The sequence below is a fragment of the Maniola hyperantus genome, chromosome 13 (assembly GCF_902806685.2).
Source record: "Maniola hyperantus chromosome 13, iAphHyp1.2, whole genome shotgun sequence".
Taxonomy (NCBI): Eukaryota; Metazoa; Arthropoda; class Insecta; order Lepidoptera; family Nymphalidae; genus Maniola; species Maniola hyperantus.
This window is the reverse complement of record NC_048548.1, coordinates 3,920,945-3,944,602: the sequence shown is the minus strand read 5'-3', so window position 1 is coordinate 3,944,602 and position 23,658 is coordinate 3,920,945. Positions and strand designations below refer to the sequence as shown.

General features: G+C 36.5%; 1 protein-coding gene across 1 annotated transcript in view; it reads right to left on the bottom strand.

Annotated features, from left to right (window-relative positions):
* The window catches only part of LOC117987692 (uncharacterized), a 38,254-nt gene that overhangs the window by 6,432 nt on the left and 8,164 nt on the right, over nucleotides 1-23,658 (bottom strand). Inside the window, exons 3-5 of the mRNA XM_069502698.1 lie at nucleotides 15,742-15,953; nucleotides 10,376-10,514; nucleotides 1,607-1,759 (exon numbers count right to left, since the gene is read on the bottom strand). Coding sequence (XP_069358799.1) covers nucleotides 1,607-1,759; nucleotides 10,376-10,514; nucleotides 15,742-15,953 — 504 coding nt within the window. The remainder of the gene's footprint in view (nucleotides 1-1,606; nucleotides 1,760-10,375; nucleotides 10,515-15,741; nucleotides 15,954-23,658) is intronic.

Genomic DNA, 23,658 nt, shown 5'->3' with positions numbered 1-23,658 from the left:
ATACTTTAAGACATAAACTCTATTCGTTTTAGAATTTCACTGACCTAACCGATTTGGCTGAAATTTTGAATGGAGATATACCTAGCTACCCAGAATTAACCCATGACCCTTATTATAAATGTGAAAGTGTGTTTGTTTGTTGGTTTGTCCTTCAATCACGTTGTGCAACAGCACAACGGATTGACGTCATTTTTTGCATGGGTATAGATAAAGACCTGGAGAGTGACATAGGCTATTTTTTATCCCGGAAAATCGAAGAGTTCCCACGGGACTTTAAAACCTAATTCCACGCGGACGAAGTCGCGGGCATCAGCTAGTTAACACATACTTTTGAAACATTGAAGAGTTCACGTAGGATTTAAAAGAAAACCAATATCTACGTAGGTGAAATCGCGGGAATCATCTAGTAGCAAAATAAAAACACAACCTTTGAACTATTTTTCTAACAGAATTATTCTGACAAATACATAATACTAGATCAATGTGAGCCTGTTTGAGACATTTTTATAAATATAATAGCGTACGTAATACTATCTGTTATGTAACGTTCCATAAGTAGCCCTAATTGGCTTCTAATAATATGAGACATCGTATCGGAACGCTAAGCCGATTGGTGAAACGGTCAGTAATTAGCCAACAGTCAAGGATTCAGACAAAACAACTAGACCAATGTAACATCCAGCCCCCAGACTATCAAGCGATAGCCTACTGGTAAGATGACAGCTTTCTATTCGGAAGGTTGGGGATTCGGTCCCGGGTCATTTTTTTTAGAGTTATGTGCGTTTTAAGCAATTAAATGTCATGCATTAATGAACTGAATCCCTTTAAAAAAAAACCCGGATGGGTTCAAAACTAGTCGAGCTAGCGTCGACTAAACACGTGAGTAAAGCCGGGTGTGAGATAATTATATAAACGATTGTTTAAACGCTAAAATTAAATGTCACTTGTTAAAGGGAAACATCCCAGCTGAAATGCAATGATGCTATATTATAATGTAAATAAGGAATAAGGGCAGTTTTTTGAAATTCTTACGGGAGCGAAGCCGGGGGTTGTCGCTAGTCATTTATATTTACAACTAGATGATGCCCGCGACTTCTTCGAGTGGATTTAGGTGCTTAAAATCCTGTGGGAACTCTTCAATTTTCCGCGATGAATCGTAGCCTATGTTTATCTAGGTGCGGGATGCAAGCTATCTCTGTACCAAACGTCAAAGAAAAGCTAGCAGACAGACAGACTGATCATCATCATCATCATGATCAACCCATAGCCGGCTCACTACAGAGAACGGGTCTCCTCTCAGAGTGAGAAGAGTTTAGGCCATAGTCTGCCACGCTGGCCCAGTGCGGATTGGCAGACTTCATACACCTTTGAGAAAATGGAGAACTCCCATGCAGGTTTCCTCACGATGTTTTCCTTCACCGTTAAAGCGAGTGATATTTAATTGTTTTGAAAACGCACATAACTCCAAAATGTTAGAGCTGCGTCCGTGATCGAACCCCCGACCTCTAATAAAGAAGATGGAAGTCTGAACCACTAGGCTATCACCACTATCACCGATAGACTAATACACTTTCGCATTTTAGTAAAGTATGGACCCTAAACTTACTGTCATCCATAGCTCCAGGTGGAAGTGCGCAAATGCTGGGTGACTGGTGCGCAACTCGCCCATACTGCGCGTCGTAGATCACCAACCTGGTGTTAGGGTTGCAGGATAGCTCGGTGGTTTCACCTTCACACACTGTCCGACTGTGAAATTCATCTGAAAAGATAACATTCTTGAGAACAATTTCGTGGTTAGGTGACGCAGTACGCTCGACCGACTCTGTTTGCTTTTCACTTGACATTGTATGAAAAAGGTGAGAGGCACGATGATTTTCACCGAAATCAAGGGTTTAGGAAAAGTATTTTTGAGAAAAAACTACTATAAGTTTATGTTTGCAAAGTATAGTTATTTCAACTAATGAATAAATAAACTATGTCTAATGTTAAATTTCTTTAGAATTTTCATACCCCTAATCGTATTTATTTACGCCCAAAGTTGTCATAAATTTAGTGTTAAAATAGGAATCTTTTGAGGCTCGTAACTTTAAAATCAATATTTTTATCAATGTTTCATATATAAATAAACCTAGATAATGACGAGATTAATTGATATAATACTTAGTTTTGAGCGTACAGTATCAAATAATGTAGTAATTACCCTTCTACGTTTGTATGAAGAAGGCACCGGCCTGAGCGACATATTTTAATGTAGATAACGGGTACATACCACGACTAATTTAGCGTGTTTATTGGTCGATATTTCAACCCAAATGCACGGGTCGTGGTCACGATGTTTTGCATTCGCTAATTTTGGCCAATATCTAAGTGAAGTCCGATTTCCAAAATATATCGGTACCTTACCAAAATTATCTAAACTTTAAACTCCAGTACCCGTAGTATAAGATTTTACGTCTCACCAAACGTTGCTAGAATTCGAGAGTCGAAACACAATAACATCAAAGTAAAATGGACCTAAAATCTTATACTACGGGTACAGGAACTGTTTAAAAACCAAAAGCCGACAACGCATCCCTAAAAAACCAAAAAAGGCTATTCTTAAAGTTACTTTTATCGTTTGCTAAATACACGGGTCTATTACATAATGATTGAAATATCTCTTCAATGTAATATACATTACAAAAACATGAAACTGCCCTATTCAAGAGTTCATTTACTTGCCCTTTTTCGTTTTATTGTTGAAAAATGTGATACGTCATCCACTCTACCACAATAGTTTTCTCATTAATCAAGTTTTTCTATTGCTGACAGTTTTGCGTCTGACCACGACCACGACCTCAGCTTATAGCAAATGACGATGCAATCTTCGGAATGGGATGAACAAAAAAGTTTGGCAGTTCTAAAACTCTTAAATGGATTCAACTCGCCATCGGAAATATAGGTCTAATCTATAATACTAAGTCTGAAGCACTTTTTTTATCAAAATAAAGTGCCAGAGGTTGGAGAAATAAAACTTCCTACTCCCTACTTACTACTTAAATAATGAATAAATAAAAAATAAACCATATTTATTTTTATTAGAAGTATTAATTTCTCATTGGAGACTGCTTAGGTTTAAGTCTAACTATTTATCTAATTATAACTGTTTGTCTCTACAAAATAAATAAATTAAATTAATACAATACAATAAAAATAAATATCAAAGTCCGTTTTATCAGACAGATTTTAGAAATTCATCCTCTAAGGGGGTAAAATAAGAAACGGTCCATTTTACTGTTTAGGGACCGAATTTCAAAAACATTGATACAACTGGCATTATTGGATACGTCAACAAAATAACCGTGTAATTTCCATCACCATAAAAATTGAAAATTAGACAACAATTTTTCGTAATAAAATAGGGGAAGTTTTACTAAACATTGACTTACGATGGTCAGTAGTTAAGGGTAGTTAGACTAGAGTGTAGGGTTGTGATTTATGCGGGGTTATTAAATTCTGGATAGGGGTTGCTGCCCCGGGTGCGGTGTAGGCAAGTCAGGTGAGGCTAGGTGCGGCCCCCATTATAGGTTGCAGAGCAGACGGGCGGTTAAATGATGCGTTTTCTTGGCATTTAGATTTTAAGGTATTTAGTACAGTAATGTTAATGAAAAAACTTGGCACGTTAAATAATTGTAATGCACCGAATAGTGATTTTAAAATCAATATTATTTTTATTGAAAATGTTACAATTATTATGCTGGAATTTTTAGTGTATTTGAAATCCGCGCTAAGCAGCCAGGCTGATCTCTTGCGCAAAAAATGAGCCACCCTTTCTGGAACACCTGACTTTAGGAGCTATAAATTACTGAATACTTCTTTTTGATACAGATGGAAATCCCCAGCTTTTACAGATCATAGGTAAAGTCCTACCTACTGTGAATTAAGTTTTAGGTAATTAATTTTAATTGCAATAAACTACTTTGAATGAAAATCACTATAAATTGAAACAAAATGTTATGAAAAACAATAATGGATTGGTTAAAATATTGATTAGTTATAAAGTCAGGTTATATTTTACAAAATATATTAAATTAAATATTAATAAATCAAAACTTAAACAATGAAAAAGAGGTGCAAAATTAACACACATGTGTTTATTACGTACTAGAGGATGTAATAAACAATTATTAGGAACTTTTTGATTTTCCGGGATAAAAGCCTATGTCCTTTTCCGGGATGTAAGCTATCTCTGTACGAAATTTCATCAAAATCGGTTAAACTGTTAGGCCGTGAAAAGCTAGCAGACAGACAGACAGACAGATAGACTGATAGACAGACAGACAGATAGATAGGCAGACAGACAGACACACCTTCGTATTTATAATATTAGTGTGGATTTATTGACGAAATTAAACGCTCTTAACCGCTCGTATGCATTATATTATTCAGTTTGATGTTACAATAGTGAACGGTATCCACAAATAAAAAGCGGTCAGACGTCTAGTAATTGATAAACGAATGCCCCTGGTGCTTTTAACGTATTGGCGGTGTAGTATTCCTAATGGAGCGGAAGGGTTGAGGTCGTCTGCACCGCAATTGATATCGCTAATTTACTTGCAACGAGTACATACTGGCTACTAAACTAATATTTACAGTTTATAGTACACTAGCTGACTCGCCCGGGCTTCGCTCGGGTGGAATTTAGAAAATCGATGTGGGGGTTGAATTACCAAAAATCCTGAAACACGCATTTCTTCTTTTATGACCGAAAACCCAAATACCAATTTTCATGCAAATAACTTAAAAAATGACGGACTTTCATACAAACCTCCATCCCTCACTTAACCCACATAAGGGTGGAATTTCGAAAAATCCTTTCTTAGTGGACACCTATTCTTTACAAAGAACACACCCTCCAAATTTCATGTCTCTAAGACCAGCGGTTTAAGCTGTGCGTTGATATATATGTCAGTCAGTCAGTCAGTCATGACTTTGAATTTTATATATACAGATAAACCGTTTAGTATTGACACTAAAAAAATTCGTTTTATTAGCCAAAAACTAAAAGTAAATATGCTTTTTATGCGCCACAAAAATATATTAAGTAATAAATAATGAAGCACGTTTTTAATTTTATTCTAAACCACGTAAAAGTTGTGTTTACATTGTTCTATAAGTATGGCATATAATTTATATTTTTACATTATTCTTTTTTCTTTGATTTCATATTCGTTGTACTTACATACAGTACTTACATATTATTAAGATTAACCATTTATATTACAAAAATTCAAACAAATATGTAATATGTACTTGTTTGAAGTGATTAACATACGAGTAGCTAAACAAATTAGCCAGCTGAAATGGCCATATGTGTTACAGAACCGATGACCGCTGGGGTAGACGTGTTCTGGAGTGGAGACCGCGTACCTGCAAGTGCAGTGTGAGACAAAACCAACCCTTGGACTGACGATCTTAAGAAGCGAAAAGTGGGTGGATGAGGAAGTCGGAGGACCGTGATGGTTACGTTCTCTCGGGAATATCTATGTCCAGCAGTAAACACAACAGGCTGATTGATTGAAAACTACAAATATTACTCAAATGTCTATTAATTGAGGAACGAAGGGCGCTATTTTCAACGTAATATCAGCAGTGTAATATTACTAATGGAACAAAAGGGTTGGAACCGTTTGCGTAGAAATTAATAATACTAATTTACTTGGAAACAACAGACTCTAATTTCTAAACCAATATTTGGTACTCGTTATTACCTACGCAAAACAAGTTTGATATTACTCTACGCACTCTGGTTTTATGGAGTAACTAGCTGATGCCCGCGACTTCCTACGCGTGGATTTAGGTTTCTAAAGATCCTGTGGGAACTCTTTGATTTCCCGGGATAAAAAGTAGCCTATGTCAATACCCATGCAAATATCACGTCGATCCGTTACTCTGTTGCGACGTGATTGAAGGACAACCCAACAAACAAACACACTTTTACATTTATAATATGGGTACTTCAGTACCCATATTATAAATGTAAAAGTGTGTTATACTGATATAATATTTGAACGAGTTTTGTAAATAAGAATTTAATTTGATTTTTCTTAGGACTATGAACACAAGCCTGCCTTTTTTAGCAAAGATTTTATACGTACTGCTTAGTAAACTAGAATGGGACGTGACTGAAACAAAAGAATTTTAGCTCTCGTGAAAAAGGTTTCAATAGCTATGATAATGGAGCTCCTATTGGAAGGTTCCAAACACATCCATCGCCACGTATCCTTGCGTATCTTCTCTTTAATATAAAATCTTAATACGGTTCACAGAATACATCTTAAGTAGATGTTAAAGTTTCAACAGTATAAAGCTCTTATAGTTTCGGAAAAAAGTGGCTGTGACAAACATCCAGACAGACAGACAGACAGACAGACAAACAGACAGACATGACGAATCTATAACAAATCACAAATCAAATGACAAATCTCGAGAACAGCTGAACCGATTTCGCTAATTCTTTTTTTATAATATTCCTTGAAGTACCTACGAGGATGGTTCTTACGGAGAGAAAATTTTTTAAAATTTGAATCGACTGTTAGGCGGAACGAAGTTCGCCAGGGCAGCTAGTTTATGATAGAAACACTTTTTTGGTTACGAAAGACGCATTTAATAATATCAAATACCTACTAGCTTATTCCCGCGACTTAGTCTGCGTGGACTTCACAAATTTCAAACCCCTGTTTTATTATTACCCTCTTACAGGTTGAATTTTCAAAAATCCTTTGTTAGCAAACGTCTACATCATAATAGCGATCTGCCTTTCAGCCTGATCCATCCATTATTTTGAGCTGTGCGTTAATAGGTCAGTCAGTCAGTCAGCTTTTCCTTTTATATATAGATGTAAGATGTATAGTATTGATACAATCAATACTTCCATACAAATATTATAAATACGAAAGTCTGTTTATCTGTCTGTCTGTCTCTCTGTATATCTGTAAGCTTTTCACGATCCATCCATTTCACTAGGCCAGCGTGGTGGCCTATAAGCCCTTTTCATGCTGAGGGGAGATTGCTTATTAGTGGGCCGGGTGGATTGAGATGATGACATTAGGTAGCTATATTTTTGAGTTACAAGTCACTAATTAATAATTTATCGTCTCCATAATTTGCAACTTGCTGAATATACAAGAAGGTTCAAACATCCATCAAGAGCAAACTTCAGTTTACAGCGCCTTTTCGAACTCAGCCAAATTATACAGCGCCGTCAAAGTTCCTATAATCGGATTTTTATGAGAGAACTTAGCACCTAAAGGCTGCAAAGTTCATGAATAAATAAACTGCAAATATATCACACGGTAGCGAAGAACAGTAGATCACTGTACCTACTAGTTTTTAACAACTACTTAGCAATTTTTTGTGACTTCGTCCAAGACTTCGTCGAAGTTATGTGTATACTGTACAAACGCAAATGTCATAATAAAATTTTCTCTTGAAATATTTGGAACTAGCGAAATTTTTTTCACCAATAGAAAGCTACAGTACTCCTGAGTAACACAGGCTATATTTAATTTTCAAAAAAAAAAATACCTAAGCTACCCGTGCGAAGCTGGGGCGGGTGGCTGGTTGTATAACACAATTAGAGCCTCAATAGCCTCAACCTTAGAGCTCAACAGGTAAAGGAGTGGACTGAAAAACCAAAAGGTCGACGGTTCAAATCCCGCCCGTTGCACTATTGTCGTACCTACTCCTTTTTTTTTTTTTTTTTTTTTTTTTTTTTTTTTTTTTTTTTTTTTTTTTTTCCGTGGGGAAATCCTCATGGATGCCACCGCACCCGGGGAGGTGCGGAGGTTATGTCGGACTCTTACCGACTAAAACCCCACGATGTTCCACGCATCGCCTGGTGGCTGGGCTACGGGGCCAAACACGTTCGCGCAACCCAGCCAGCGGCGCCTGCTGAGGACCCACCTCAGGGGACCAATGAAGTCCCTAAACACCGTCTGAGGCGCACCAGGAACACAAAGGTGCGCCTTCCGACTCGAGGTGAGCACAAGCTTGATGCTTAGTTGGAGAGGAAAGGGGAATATTAGTAATTTAATATATTATTAATAATAATAACATTCTAATAATATGGCTAATATTCTTTAAAAAAATTGGTTGTAGTAAATTATAATATCAATTATAATTGTAACTGTAGGTAGGTGATGGGAAGCTGGAAGAAATCTCTGTTTAGAGATAAGCATTTCCAATGTAACTTGATTTATTATTACTTTGTAACTACAATTTTGGTCCATGAAAAATAAAAATAAAATAAATAAATAAAATAGGTGTCTAGATTAGTGAAGGTAACGAGTAAGTATAATATTTTTTGAAAGGGTAACAAAGTACCTCAATATTTTTGATAATGGCCTCGATGTAGGTCATGTAGGATTCATTCACATAAAAGGAAAATATCATCGCACTTATTCAACGTTACGGTTTCTTTGGAAGAGAAATTGCGGTATTATTTAATACAGTGCCAGCGCAAGAAATATCGGATGCCATACGATATGATAGAAGGAACATTTATTTTTATTCAAAGTAATACTTTACGTATTAATGTCTTTGATCTCAAAGCTATCGTGAACAAACGCTTTTCGTCAAAGGGCCAGCTGCTGTCCGAATTTCGGCGACGGCGCGGGCCAATCTCCTCAAGATTAGCCAACAGCGCGGGAGAATGTAACTTGTACAAGTAAACAGGTGCTCTTTCTTTTCTCATTTGAGAGTTGACTTGATGTGATTATGTTATATTGACTATTTTTTTTTAATTATTTCTTGGTTAATATATTACAGGTAGATAATTATTATGTGACATGTGATATTATATTATATTATGTGATATGTGACTGTTGAACATTATAATTCTAAAAAAAAAGTTAAAAAATAGCTTATTAATAATCTATATATATAAAAGGAGAAGGTGACTGACTGACTGACTGACTGACTGACTGACTGATCTATCAACGCACAGCTCAAACTACTGGACGGATCGGGCTGAAATTTGGCATGCAGATAGCTATTATGACGTAGGCATCCGCTAAGAAAGGATTTTTGAAAATTCAACTCCTAAGGGGGTGAAATAGGGGTTTGAAATTTGTGTAGTCCACGCGGACGAAGTCGCGAGCATAAGCTAGTAGATAATAAGAAAATAAATTTTGTATGCCCACTGTATGGCGGATTGTAGCTGTAAATACTGTAGATTGAGATGTACTGAAGATTGTACTGTAACACCATCATTGTACCTGCAATCGTGCAAATAAATGATTTGATTTGATTTGATTTGATTTCCCTTACTCGCATAGTCTTGGGAGACAATCCGACACAATCATTATCAAAAAAACTTTATAGTAGATATTTTTTGACAGTTAACAACGTCGATAAGTAACTTATCGTCTGATTACAGATAGATTGATTATTTATTATTAATTTCGGCTGTTAAACTTCTTTCGATTATGGTACAGGAATAATATTCGTCGCTAAAAGGAATTTGCATGTAATATGGGACCAAGTGGACATTCATAGGGGCATAAGTGTCGTTTTATATGGGCCTACATTTGAATAATTCGATAAACTTTCCCGCTTGCGGTCAGAGATCAACAAAAAGTAGGGATACTACTTTGATAATCCTTCTGAACTCAGTTTTGGGGATCTTATGACAAGCTTTGACCACGATTTATCGGAACGATCACTATGTAAACAACGTACCTATAGTTCGCGACAGGTCGAGATGGCAATCGGGGTGGGGACACCTCGCACCCTGATTGCCATCTTCTGAGTCTTTCTAACTCTAAGCTGTGATAGCCTAGTGAGCTGTGATAGCCTAGTGGTAAGGATGTCCGCCTTCTAATCGGAGGCCGGGGGTTCGATCCCGGGCACGCACCTCTAATTTTTCGGAGTTATGTGCGTTTTAATTAATTAAATACCCCTTGCTTTAACGGTGAAGGAAAACATCGTGAGGAAACCTGCATGCCTGAGAGACCTCCATAATGTTCTCAAAGGTGTGTGAAGTCTACCAATCCGCATATGGCCAGCGTGGTAGACTATGGCCAAAACTCTTCTCACTCTGAGAAGAGACCCGTGCTCTGTAGTGAGCCGGTGATGGGTTGATCATGAGTCTTTCTAACTCATTTATAGTACACGACAGGTCGAGATGACAATCGGGGTAGGTGGGGGGGATGCCCCGCACGCCCGTACGTCACCTGCGCTCGGCCGCAACGGGTTAGCGAAGGGGCTGTGCGGGTATGAGGGGCGTTCCCTCCCCGATTGCCATCTCGACCTGTCGTGTTACTATAGGTACTAGATTTCCGGACAAAATATATCCGTGTTATAAAAGTAGAGATGAGTTTGAAGAGGTACTTACGTGGCCGACATTTGTAAGCCACTTCGACTATCTTCCCGACTTGAGGGCAGGGATCGATTATGCCCGGCTTGGTTTTCGTGCTGAACTCACATTGGGGCTTCTTTTGACAGGCTTCCACGACGGTTTGTAGAAGTGAATACTGTGTAGAAAATAGGTTATTAACAAAATCATTTGGTAGCTCAAACATTAATCGATAACGTTTTTAGGGTTCCGTACCACAAAAGGAAAAACGGAACCCTTATAGGATCACTTTGTTGTCGGTCTGCCAAGAAACCTACAGGGTACTTCCTGTTGACTTAGAATCATGAAATTTGGCAGGTAGGTTATAGGTAGGTCTTACAGCAGACATAAGGGGAAAAATCTGAAAACCGTAATTTTTTTTGTGTAACATCAATGTTAATGCCATCCAGTAGCGACACTGTAGTACTGAGTGAACATACCACAGATTTCATCACTAGCAGCAAACGAGCCGTAGCTTAGTGGTCAGAGCATCGGGCGCGATCAAAGGAGACGTGTGTTCGATTCCTGCCGGTCCGCAATTTATGATATGTATTTAAAATTATTTGAAAATTCAATTTGGTTTTTTTGCGAACAACAGTTTCATCGACAAAGTGAGAAAAATGTGTCGCACTCGCACGTCTTGTGTTTTTTTTTTTTTTTTTTTTTTATTTATTTGACTAACCAACAACATTTACACATACACAAGTATTTACATACAAAAGGATTTATAACTAAAGGACACATAGCATAAACGTTAACAACTGGCTAGTACAAAAGATTTAGGTACAATGATGTTATGACTTTAAAAGGCAGTAAAGTAAAGCAAAATGTAATAAGGAATTAGCACGTTAAATCGGTTACGTCTCATTACAAACTGATTAATTAGCTCCCTTTCTTAGGGAGATAATGACGTTACGACGAAAGCAGGTTGTCGTAGAATTAAAAATATTTAGCTGTCGATCTTTCTGATGAAGCGTATTAAATTGATGACAGATGCGATTGAGGAAAGAGTGCGTCGCAAAAACAGTGCGGCAGGGCTTAGTTGGAAATACGTTGTAAGTGCGAGTTGCTCGTTTTGGGATTTTACAATTTAGACCTATTTTTGACAAAAGTGTGGTATCCGTTTGATTGTTGATGATTTTATGCAGTAGGATTGTATCAAGTAGCATACGGCGCAAGCATAGAGAATCGAGTTTAAAATATTTTAACTTGTCTTCATAAGAGGAATTGACAAGCTTTCTATTGAATTTAAAGAGAAGTCTTCGTAAGAAACGTCTTTGCACTGATTCAACGGCGTCGGCATACGTTTTCTGGTAAGGGGACCAAACTGGGGCACCATATTCTAGGATACTGCGAATAAGACTTTTATAAAGATGCATTAGACTTAAAGGGTTTTTAAAATCTTTTGTTATTCTGAAAATGAAACCCATCATTTTATTAGCTTTTGTGATTGTGTTATTTATGTGTAACTTAAATGTTAGAGATGTATCAAAAGTTATACCAAGATCTCTAGCACTAGTCTTAGCAGGCAGTTTATTATTTTCAAGAAAATAATCAAATTTAACTTTATTGGTTTTTTTAGTAAAATTAAGTACAAAGCATTTGTTTACATTTAAAAACATAGCATTCTGTTCGCACCACAATTTAACAGAATCCAAATCGCTCTGTAGCGATATGCAATCTTGAACATTATTTATGGCAGCATATATCTTTAAATCATCTGCATAAAGGAGGCAATTATTTTTTATGATCGATGTGATGTCGTTAATAAAAATAATGAATAGCAAAGGACCCAGATGCGATCCCTGAGGTACTCCTGATGGAACCGTTATTGGTTTGGAGTAAAACCCGTTGACTGCAACTATTTGTGACCTATTTGTAACATATGATATAACCCATCGTAGCAAATCCCCATGAACCCCATATTTTACCAGTTTCTGAAAAAGTAATCGATGATTCACTTTGTCGAACGCCTTTTGGAAATCGGTATACACCGCATCAACTTGTTTTTTACTGTCGAGACAATTTATTAGGAAATTCGAATATTCTGCTAGATTCGTAACAGTAGATTTATTTTTAACAAAACCATGTTGTTGTGGAGAAATTAGTGGTTTAAATAAATAATAAATATAATCATAAACAATACTCTCAAATATTTTGGCAAAACAATTTAAAATGCATATAGGGCGATAATTACTGCATTCAGTTTTTGTGCCTGCTTTAAAAATTGGAATTACATGAGCAACTTTCCATAGATCTGGAAAGCATCCAGTGCTCAAAGATTTATTGAAAATTAATACCAAAGGTGCTACGAGTTCTTTACCGCAAGATTTAATAAAGAATGACGGAATTCCATCGGGCCCTGGTCCCTTGTTCCGATCTAGAGTCTTAATTTTATACAAAATCTCGCTTTCCGATAGTGTTAACTTGCTTAAAGTGTTTGTGTGAGTTTCTGCAAAGCATGAGCTTAATGATGTGTTATCGTTATCTTGAATATACACTGATGCGAAATAATCTGAAAATAACTGACAAATTTCAAACCCGGTCGTTGCAACTCGTTTATCATATCTAATAGTCTGCGGCATTGTATTACATTTACGTTTGGACTTAGTAAAGTTCCAAAAAAGTTTGTCATTACAAGCTAAAAGAGACATTTCGACATTGTCGGTATATGCATTGTAACATTCATTTATCAATCTCTGAGCCCTAGATCTAAGAAGAGAAAATGTATCATAGTCTCTAGGATTATTGTACATTTTGTACTTTGCATGCACTTTCTGTTTTTCCTTTAGACATTTAATTAGTGGTTTACTGAACCAAGCCGGTTGTTTGTCTTTAAACTGTTTTTTATATGGTGTATTATTTTTTATAATTAAGAACAGTTTTCCATAAAAAATGCTAAGAAGATCGTTTATATTACCCGATGACAGAAGTGTATACCAATCGATATTGTTTAGTTCCTTTTTGATCGAAATGAAATCGCTTTTATTGTAGTTAAAAACTAGATTGGAGGATTTTTTTTTAAGTAATTTACAATGCTAAGCTTCATATCTACTTTGAAAGTGGGGTGATGTATATCTTCTTTACACAAAGCGAGGGCTGGCGTAAGAATGACGTTCGGAATGTTAGTAAGAAAAAGATCTAGAGTTCTTTTGTTATAATTTTTTATATAATTATACTGACTCAACCCACCAAGAGACATAAGTTGGAGTAATAATCGCGATTTTAGGTCGTGAGAAATACAATTTGGAGTCACTGTCTTCGTCGTATCGCCATTCCAATCAATTGAAGGTGTATTAAAGTCACCAAGTATAATAACAGATCCATCATGTTCAGAAATAAAATCATTAGTCTTATCATAGAATCTATGCAAGCGATCCATTGATATATCGGGGGGTAGGTATACCAAGCACAGGGTAATACTTTTTCCTGAATTTAGAGATAACCATAAACATTCGGAGTCACTTTCTAAATGTGAACATCTAAGTGTCGAAATATTTTTCTTAACCGCTACAAGGATACCACCCCCGAATTGTTTGTGACTATTTAATGAGTCCCTATCACGCCTAAAAATGGTGTAACGATTGTCTAAAAATTCAGTATTGCTAATTGAGCTATCAAGGTTAGTTTCAGTCAAACAAATAACATCATAATCACAATTTAACACATTAAGATAAAATTCATTTAGTTTTGTTCGAAATCTATTAACATTCTGATAGAAAAATAACATACTGAGCATATAACCCTATTATAACAAAGAGATATATATGTATATAATTGAGGGAGATTAAAAAATCTATTGCAATTTACTCAAAACATCCACATTTTTAACATATATAGCAGCACTACTATCATTTTTACGTAGAAAAACTTTCCCATTCTTAACCCATACATATTTGTATTGTTTTTCTTTTTTAAACTTGCGCGCCGCAGCGTAAACACCCTTACATTCTGGTGTAAGATGCTCTGCTACATAAATCAGGCTCTTATCGCCATTTATTCCTAAATCAACAGAGTTTAGCATGTCAGCGGAGTGCAATTTATTGTATCTGTGCACCGCTGATATGACATAATCACGTTGTCTAGGAGACTGTAATGTTAAAACTATGTTTCTAGGACGGTTCGAGTTATTATTCATCTTTGGTACACGACTGCAGAATGATACTGAATCTTCAGAAAATTGCAACGATAACTTGTCAAACAGATTTTTCACTATACCAAGAATATTCTCGTTCTTTCGCTCAGGGACTGATTGTATTTCTACATTATAACTTCTTGAGATACTCTCTAACATATTAACTTTAGATTGTAGATAAGCCAGCTGCTTGTTGTCGAAAGAACTGCGGGTTTCAGTCATTTCCCTAGTATGGTTTTTGAGGTCCAACGACATGTCATCATACTGTGCAGATATGAAATTCAGTGATGATTTTAATTCGTCAATAGATGACTCCATTTCAGTGAATTTCTCTCTATGCTTGATTAAACTAGCTCCATTTCGCTTAGTATCCGTTTTCAGCATGTCCACCGTCGACATCAGACCATCGAAATCTGAGCGGATTGTAGAAATTTGAAGGTTTAGCTCACTCACATCGCCTTTAAGATCACTCAGTACCAAGTTGAAAGTTGTTTGGATTACTGACCCTGCTATATTGTCATAAGCGATTATTTCCTAGTGGAACAATAACAAAATAACACGCCTATGGACAAGTTTACCGTTTTCACCCTGGATAATCTAAAATCCTGTTATCAATAAAAATATCAACTGTGAAGACTGTTTCAAAAGGATCAGGCTGTTTTCAAATTGAAGGGCGTACGACGCGCGCTTCAATATTTAAAAGGCAGTCACGCCTGAATTAGAAGAGATATTAAAGCAGCGCATTGATAATCGATTGAGATTATTAAGTAACGTTGATCCAAGTAAATAATTGGATGGGTCACCGAGTTTAGAGATCTGAATTTAGGCGGAAAATAGGAAAAGCGAAATTTTGATAATGCATATATTGCGACATCGGAATATATTATGCATTATCAAAATGCCAAAATATATATGGAAATATGCATAAAAAATAATCAAAATATGCACATAATTAGATATGTAAATAATAATTTAGCACCAACTGATAAGCTAAGACTTAAAATAGTACCTACCTACTTATTTTGGACGCAACAAACTCGCGCCTGGCCTGGTATAGTAATCATCCATAGCAATCAGAATAGATAATTTAAATGACTTTTTTGTATGTTGTTTATTGACTAATTTTGCTCAAAATTGGCACCACGCCTCTCTCCCAATAATAGAAGAATTTACATCATATGCAAATACCATCTTCTATTATCTTAATTAGATTTCTGTGGTAATCACTAACCTGCATAATATTTGGTCTCAAACATTCCTTGTCTCCCTCTTTGTCCATGTTCACCAATGGAGCCGCCCCAGCCACGCAGCCATGGCCCTCAGGCATGTTCCCATACTTGGCCACTTGAATACTGATGTATGTGCCGATTGGACATGATAAGGAAACTATCTCGTCATCACACGCTGCGCGCTGTCTCGTTCTTAGTGTACCAGCCAGCAACTCTGCAACAATGATTACATAATTAATTATAATGTTCTCCTTTTTGTTGATGGGGGAGGGGAACTCCTTAAGATACCTGATCTCTTTGAGGAGACATCGGGTTATGTGGGATTTTAGTAGGTAAAATGGCCTCGGTGCCCATTATCAGCGCATGTTGAGAAGTTCACGGAACTATAATGAACGTGTGCCGGTGCCTCTCTTGCGCGATGTCACCTAACCGAAGCGAGTTGAAAAAAAATGTTGGTGTGTACCTTCAAGTGATACGTTGTTAAAAAAATATGTATTTTATGTTAAAATCAGTATGAGGCTGAATTGTCATGACAAATTTTGAAAAAAAAACTACCATTTAAGAATTAATTACCGCCAAACTTATTAGCAGCTAATACGGGTCCCTACCTTATGTGTGTTCTGACACACTTGACCAGCTTTTCAATACATTTTGTAAGTAAAACCACCCATACAGCAATAAAACCAACAATGCTTATGAGCCTTTACACTAACATAAGTCTGTACCATATAATTCCTATGAAACACTCCGCTTTATCATCCCCATCTCGTAAATCTTGGCTTATCCTGCAAACACCTTTTATTCACATTATCACCGACTATTGTTTCACACGATTCCTCTTATGACGCCATTTGTTTTATCGAACGCCATGTTCTTTTGTCTCCCTAATGATGACGACGTGTGATAACTGATAAGCTTATGGTGTCTACTTTATTGACACTCGGAACAATATTATCTCGGAGTTTACTTTACGACAGTTATTGTTGAGTGTAAGTATTTTCTTACAATCTGCTCATTCCGTTTCACCCTAAAAACCTCATAAAACCGCATGAGGTTTTTAGGGTTCCGTAGCCGAATGGCAAAAAACGGAACCCTTATAGATTCGTCATGTCTGTCTGTCAGTCCGTCCGTATGTCACAGCTACTTTTTTCCGAAACTATAAGAGCGCTAAGATTTTTACACAAAAATAGAAAAAAAACAATACATTTTGGGGTTCCCCATACTTAGAACTGAAACTCAAAAATATTTTTTTTTCATCAAACCCATACGTGTGGGGATGGATAGGTCAATATGTGATCATAATGACAGCGACAATTTCCGTATTAGGCTCTCTAACGTATTGTCTAAAAACACTAATTTTCTTTTCTATTCAAGAAATGTTACTTTAATGCCTTACGGAATAAGAATGGTCCTTATATCCGTAAATCATAATATTATTATTGTAGTTCCTTTTACTATTTTATAAATGCCTTTTGTCTTCTCGACACAAATTGTAGTTGCCTGTTTATATTCAAATGACTTATAATAATATGGCTTGTGTGTATCGCAATAAAATATAATTTCCTCCTAAAATATGAGTCTTGTTCCACGGAGGTAATTTCGAGGGAGCACTATAGCCTCGGGCAGCGTGGTTCGCAGCGTTATACAGGCGTCCATCTATTTTCACTATCTAAGTTAGGTATCAATTTGGTTTTATGAGAGGTACATTGCAGCACTTTGGTAGTTTCGTAACGCAAATTCGACATAAAAATAATATTCACTTTACCAGAAGTGCAACAAGTTCCATCGATCCACAAGCATAGACTCAGGTGTAGAGGTTATCATCATCAACATAATCAACCCATCGTCAGCTCACTACTGAGGACGGCTCTCCTCTCAGAATGAGAAAGAGTTTGACCATAGTTTACCATGCTGGCCAAGTGCGGATTAGCCGACTTCACACACTCTGAGAACATTTTGGAAAACTATCAAACATGCAGGTTTCCCCACGATGTTTTCCTTCACTGATAAAGCAAGTGCTTAGAAATGAACATATTATAACATATTTTTTTTGTTTTTTTTTTCTTACCTTTGTTTTTCTTAAATAAGCTGCTCTAAGTAACTATACTCTATACTTTTGCACGACTTATCCGTTTTAACTTTGCATGCTCTAGCCACCTATAATAATTGGTACCCAGTATTTAAATAATGTATTTTTTTGTAACTGTTGGTGATTCAATAAAATAAAACTCCGAATAGTTATCAAAACAAAGTAAACATATTATTTACTAGCTGGTGCCCGCGACTTCGTCCGCGTCGAATTAGGTTTTTAAAAATCCCGTGGGAACTCTTTAATATTCCGGGATAAAAGTAGCCTATGTCCCTCTCTATCTATACCCATGCAAAAAATCACGTCAATCCGTTGCACCGTTATGACGTGATTGAAGGACAAACCAACCTGCAGAGCTAATCACATGATCGAAAAATATGAGAAAGTGCGCTAGGTATCTGCTTAAAATGTTGTGAAGTTCCTGAAGTAACGACGCGGACGTGGTTGTATGAGACTTATCAGAAAATATGTTTTGTCGCCGCCGTGACTAGCTAGCTAGACTGCGCCCACTTTCTATTTAGCAGTGCTAATGGGCATGTTATGTAGAAAATTTTAGTTTTATCCGCGTTAATCACATGATCGAAAAATATGAGAAAGCGCCCTAGGTATCTGCTTAAAATTTTGTGGAGTTCCCTGTGGGAGTTCCTAAAGTAACGACGCGGCCGTGGTTATAGGAAATTTAGTATCAGAAAATATGTTTTGTCACCGTGACTAGCTAGACCGCGCCCACTTTCTATTTAGCACTGCTAATGGGCATGTTATGTAGGTCACGTACATTTTAGTAATTACGGCAAGGCGCTCGTTTAATAATCATAAGCATAACCCCTCCGGTGAAACATACCTACACTTTTATTAAGGCTATATTTTCTTTGAAATATCCATTTTACTAACGAGTTTATGTGTTTGCAACTGCGAGAAAAACGTTTTATATATGTAGCTCTAATTTTAATGGGACTAATTAGAATTTAAATTATTTTGATGTCCATAAGAGTTTTATGTGTTTATAAAGTTTTATAAAAATACCAACTATAGGTACTCCTTGCAAATTTGAAAGCATGTAGATTTGACTAAAACTCAAACTCAAATCATTTTTTCAAACTATTTTTTTTTTATTCTGATACAAGTTAATCTTTGACTACAATCTCATCCGGTGGCAAGGTGTGATGCAGTCTAAGATGGAAGCGGGCTAACCTGGAAGGGGTATGGCAGTTTTTTTTTCATTATACCCATACCCCTTTGGTTTCTACACATTGTACCGGAACGCTAAATCACTTAGTGGCACGGCTTTGCCGGTAGGGTGGTGGTGGTGGTGGTGGTAATGTGATATCTAATAAAGGCTTCTGAAGCCGAGTAAGGGCAACATCGACCGAACATTTAGCTCAAAATACTGACGCGAGCTCATACACAGTGCACACGATACTAATATTATGAACACTGCTACCAAACTTTGGTTTTATAGTCCAGGAGCAAAACACAATTTTAGGTTAGTAAAATCTTCGTAGCTGTTTGAAGCAAAACTTCGTTAGTTTGGGATGGGGATCACTAAACGTGAATCGTCAAGGGTCACGAGCGATGAAATGCAATGTCATGGGCAGTAAGGATAGCATGTTATTGTCTCTCTTTATACTGTGACAACTGACATGGGTTGAGCCATAGGGTTGCCAACTTTTATTAGAAGAAATAGAGTATATCTGATTTCAAAGGAGCTAAATAAAGAGTACGGACCTTCCAAAAAAAGAGTATCATTTATTTTATATTTTTAAAAAGGTACACAATGATTAATTCGTGTTAATGTAACCTCAAAACACTTATCAAAACAACTTGTAACATGACATTAGTGGCATTCAGAAACATCCAATTTGGGGATACCAGCATATTAACAGTAAATAGTTGACTTTTTTGGTTATCATGATGGGTTTGCATATTATTACATGACTGGCACTAGTATCGTAAACATTGTGTAAAAAAGAGTATTTTAGCATACTCTATTGGTGTCATAGATTGTAGAGTACACCTACATGATATAGAGTACAATACTCTATTTGAAAGTACGGTTGGCAACCCTAGTTGAGCAGCGCGTATTTTAGACAAAAGAGAGATAATAATCGATTATTAATTTTCATACATAAACGATTTTATTTTAGGGCTAACTTGTAATAAATAATAAACGATTAATTATTAGCTGATGAACAAGCCTAATATAAATGAGCGAGACAGAGTCTTAGGCTGCATCATCACTTGCCACCAGGTCTGATTGCAGCCAAGCGCTAGTCTTTAAAAAAAGAGTACTGAGTACATCTCCTACTTCTCCCGAGTGTCTCATGACATCTCACAACTTTTTTAGACATAAAATATCCAAGACGAGATTAAGAAACATTGGAAAGAAAAGTATCTGAAATAGGTAAAAAGTTTCCCGGGTTAGGTTAATGGAAATAGATCCTATTTAAAAGTTGAGTGGTGCCCCGCATCACGTAGGTATAGATACAGACATACCTACCGATTTTCTGAAGTTTTCGGACGTTATCGAAGCCCCGTTATCTACTTATACGCATATCCTTCATCCCTTATCCTGATTACTAATCACTTTTATAATGTCCTTTTCTTTTATGTAGTACATTTTTAGGATTCCATATTCCATAGCTGTTAAACATTAAAAAATGCATAAAGTGACATTATGATTGGTTGTGTGCGTGTGTGGGAAAGACGAAAAAAATTGTTTCACGTAAGTAATAATATAATGATACACACAAATTAATTATTCGTACCTACAAGTACTCTTTGTATTTTCCATTAAAAACAAGGAGTATTCCTTGACTTAATTTTTTTAACGCGAGCCCCATGCCTAGGTTTTGCCATTTCCACGAAGTTAAATCTATTTTTCTATTTTGAGGAATTAGCCTTTTCTATTTTTATCAGACAAAGATATTGTAAAACTACAAAGCAAAAGATGTTTCGATTTATTAAAGAGTGAAGACTTAAGTCGTACGCATGGTGTGTGATATTCATGCGCGTAGCGGCACTGACTGCTACGCCACAGAATAATATACTGGCGCGGTATTTACGCACCTTTGGATAAAACGACACCTACTATGAGCATCAAAACATGGCAGCCCGATATCGGCCTATTGAATCATTGTTATTAGATTTCAATACCAAAGTTATCTAAAGGAGAATTTATCTGTAAACTAATTTGTCCTTTCCTAAAACTTTTGTAGTCAATATTTAATCGAAAAAGTTCTGCTATTCCCCGGACGCGTAGAGATTTGCCAAGTTGTACGATAATTATCCGTTCATGTCTATCCGGTTATTCTTTGTCCTATCCACTAATGATTTTGAGCTTCCAGTTTTCTACGAAATATTTATTTTTTGTTATTCAGTATAGTGTCTCAGCTTTAAAACATTTAGCTTTCACAAAAAACAAATCACCTCCAGCTAGCATTTATAGTAACGAAAGGTATCTTTGAAGACGATTTTTATTCATTCATATTCGCAACCAATTTTTCATATTTGTCGTGAATTTCAAATTTGTATAGTGCTTACTATAGTCCGGGACAGGTTGGGATGGCAATCGGGGTATGAGGCGGGAGGACACCCCGCTCACCCGCACCGGGTTAGCGCGGGGGCTGTGCGGAGTGTTCCCTCCCCGATTGCCATTTCAACATGGCGTATTCTATAGGTCCTTAACTTTTCAAAAAAAGTTTTTTTTTGCAAGGATTCAATTCTTTAATTTTAATATTTTTACTGTACTGATATTTGTTTCACATTCTTTACGCAAAAATATCTTACATATTATAATATGGTTTATACATTTATAATATAAAACTTTTTTTTATGATTTTTGAAAATCTATTTTTTTTCACATTTTTTTTTAGCTAGCCTTATCTAATTACTATATAAATCATGACCGCGTGGAATGGTGCCAAGAATACTGGCTGCATTTCCGTGCTGGACAGCCAGGCTGATCCGTTGCGCGAAAAATGAGCCAGCCCTTCTGTCACCAGATGAGGCTATTAATCGCGGTGAAATGTCTCGTAAAAAAAATTCAAAAAACTAACATTTCGTAGAAGTGACTTTATTCTATGACAGTGTCGATATGCTTGAAGTTAAAAAGCTACCGTAGGTTGTTGGATGAACGAATACAATCTATCAGTCGGACCAAAAACTATCATCGAGCGCAACCTAGATTATTTTGCTCAGTAATTTTTTCAACAGCTCCTAATCTATTAGGTTTCTACATAAAATATAGTGTCCTGCAGGTATTTCAGCAGTATAATTTTCATCATTAAAATAATTTTCTCTAAGTTTCAAATTGTATGCGAAAGCTGAAAACCTGTCTGAAAAAGTTTAAAAGACATTTCTTTTTACGAGTACTAGGTATATTTCAGACTAGAAAATGTAGCCATATTTTTTAATTTGGATTTTGAAATTAATAAATAATTATTAAATATAAATGTACATTTTATTTGTGTTCTGGATGTAGAGTAATGGTAAACCATTGCATTAAATAGGTTGGTATATTAATAAGCATAAATACATTTTTAACGCAGATTTAAAAGTACCGCATTTGGGTTACATTCGAAAATAGCTATCTCTCTTACACTCGTGCGTTTTGTACCTTAGGCTTAGTGGTCTATGTTTCTATCGTACCTATAGCCTGCGACAGGTTGAGATGGTAATCGGGGTTTGAGGTGGGGGGACGCCCCGCACATCACCTGCGCTCGCCTGCACTGAGTTAGCGCACGCGGCTATGCGGGTGTGCGGGGCCTTCCCGCCCCGACTACCATTTCAACCTGTCGCGTACTATACAATTACATACATACCTACTCATCAGTGAAAACGAATTTTATACGCCACGTAGGTATACATCGAGATGGCCACGTTAAATGAATTAAATATACGAAATTAGTGAAATAAATACGCTTTTAGCATTTTTAGAAATTGCCTATAATAGTACTGTAAAATAAAAAATAAAAAAACCGACTTTCAAAACCACTACAAAGGAAATAACCTCGAAAAAATTGGTATAGGTACATACATAAAAAACGGGCCGAATTGAAAACCACCTCCTATTTGGAAGTTGGTTAATAATAGGCACGAAATAAGCCGCCCGTATTTCCTTCAACTTAAACCTCGTTCAGGAAAGTGAGTGTACTCGTACACTACACTTCAGAGGGCACTAAACTTGTTTACTTACGTCGCGCTTTCAATACTTCATACGGAAGTCTGAACCTCTACGAATATGTTGACAGAAACTACAGCTGTAAACAGATAAACTACTATTTTAATAAAAGTGAATAAAAGTAACTCTCTAGTACGACTCCCAGAACTTTTACACTTAACTTCACATTTTTACGGAAATCTCACAGACCACAGACATAGATATAGTCCGTACAAAATAAATGCGCCATTTTAACTCTATGATCTATGGGTCAACTGTCATGTCAAAAGTACGGTTCACCCTCAGATAAAGGATCAAAGTGGACTTGTCAGACGCGTATACCCGAAAGGGACAAAACAACAAAAGAAATCATACTTACGGGTGAAAGGTTATGTTTCATAATTTGCGTTCGCTACGACTGTTACAGCCGATCACACACCAATGCACCATAAATGACTGCTACACACCTTCAACACTAAATTTAAAACAGAAAACTAAATAAAAACTCGTAATATTCGCAATAAATTACCATCGCAGAGGATCGTGGGGCACAGCTGTTATCATCTGTGCCCCAAAAAAGGTTAACTATGAAAGAGACAACAAAAAAAATATGTTCTTGTCTTTACTTCAGAGCTTTTCCATACACTTAGCCTGCTTCTAACAAGGTAGGTA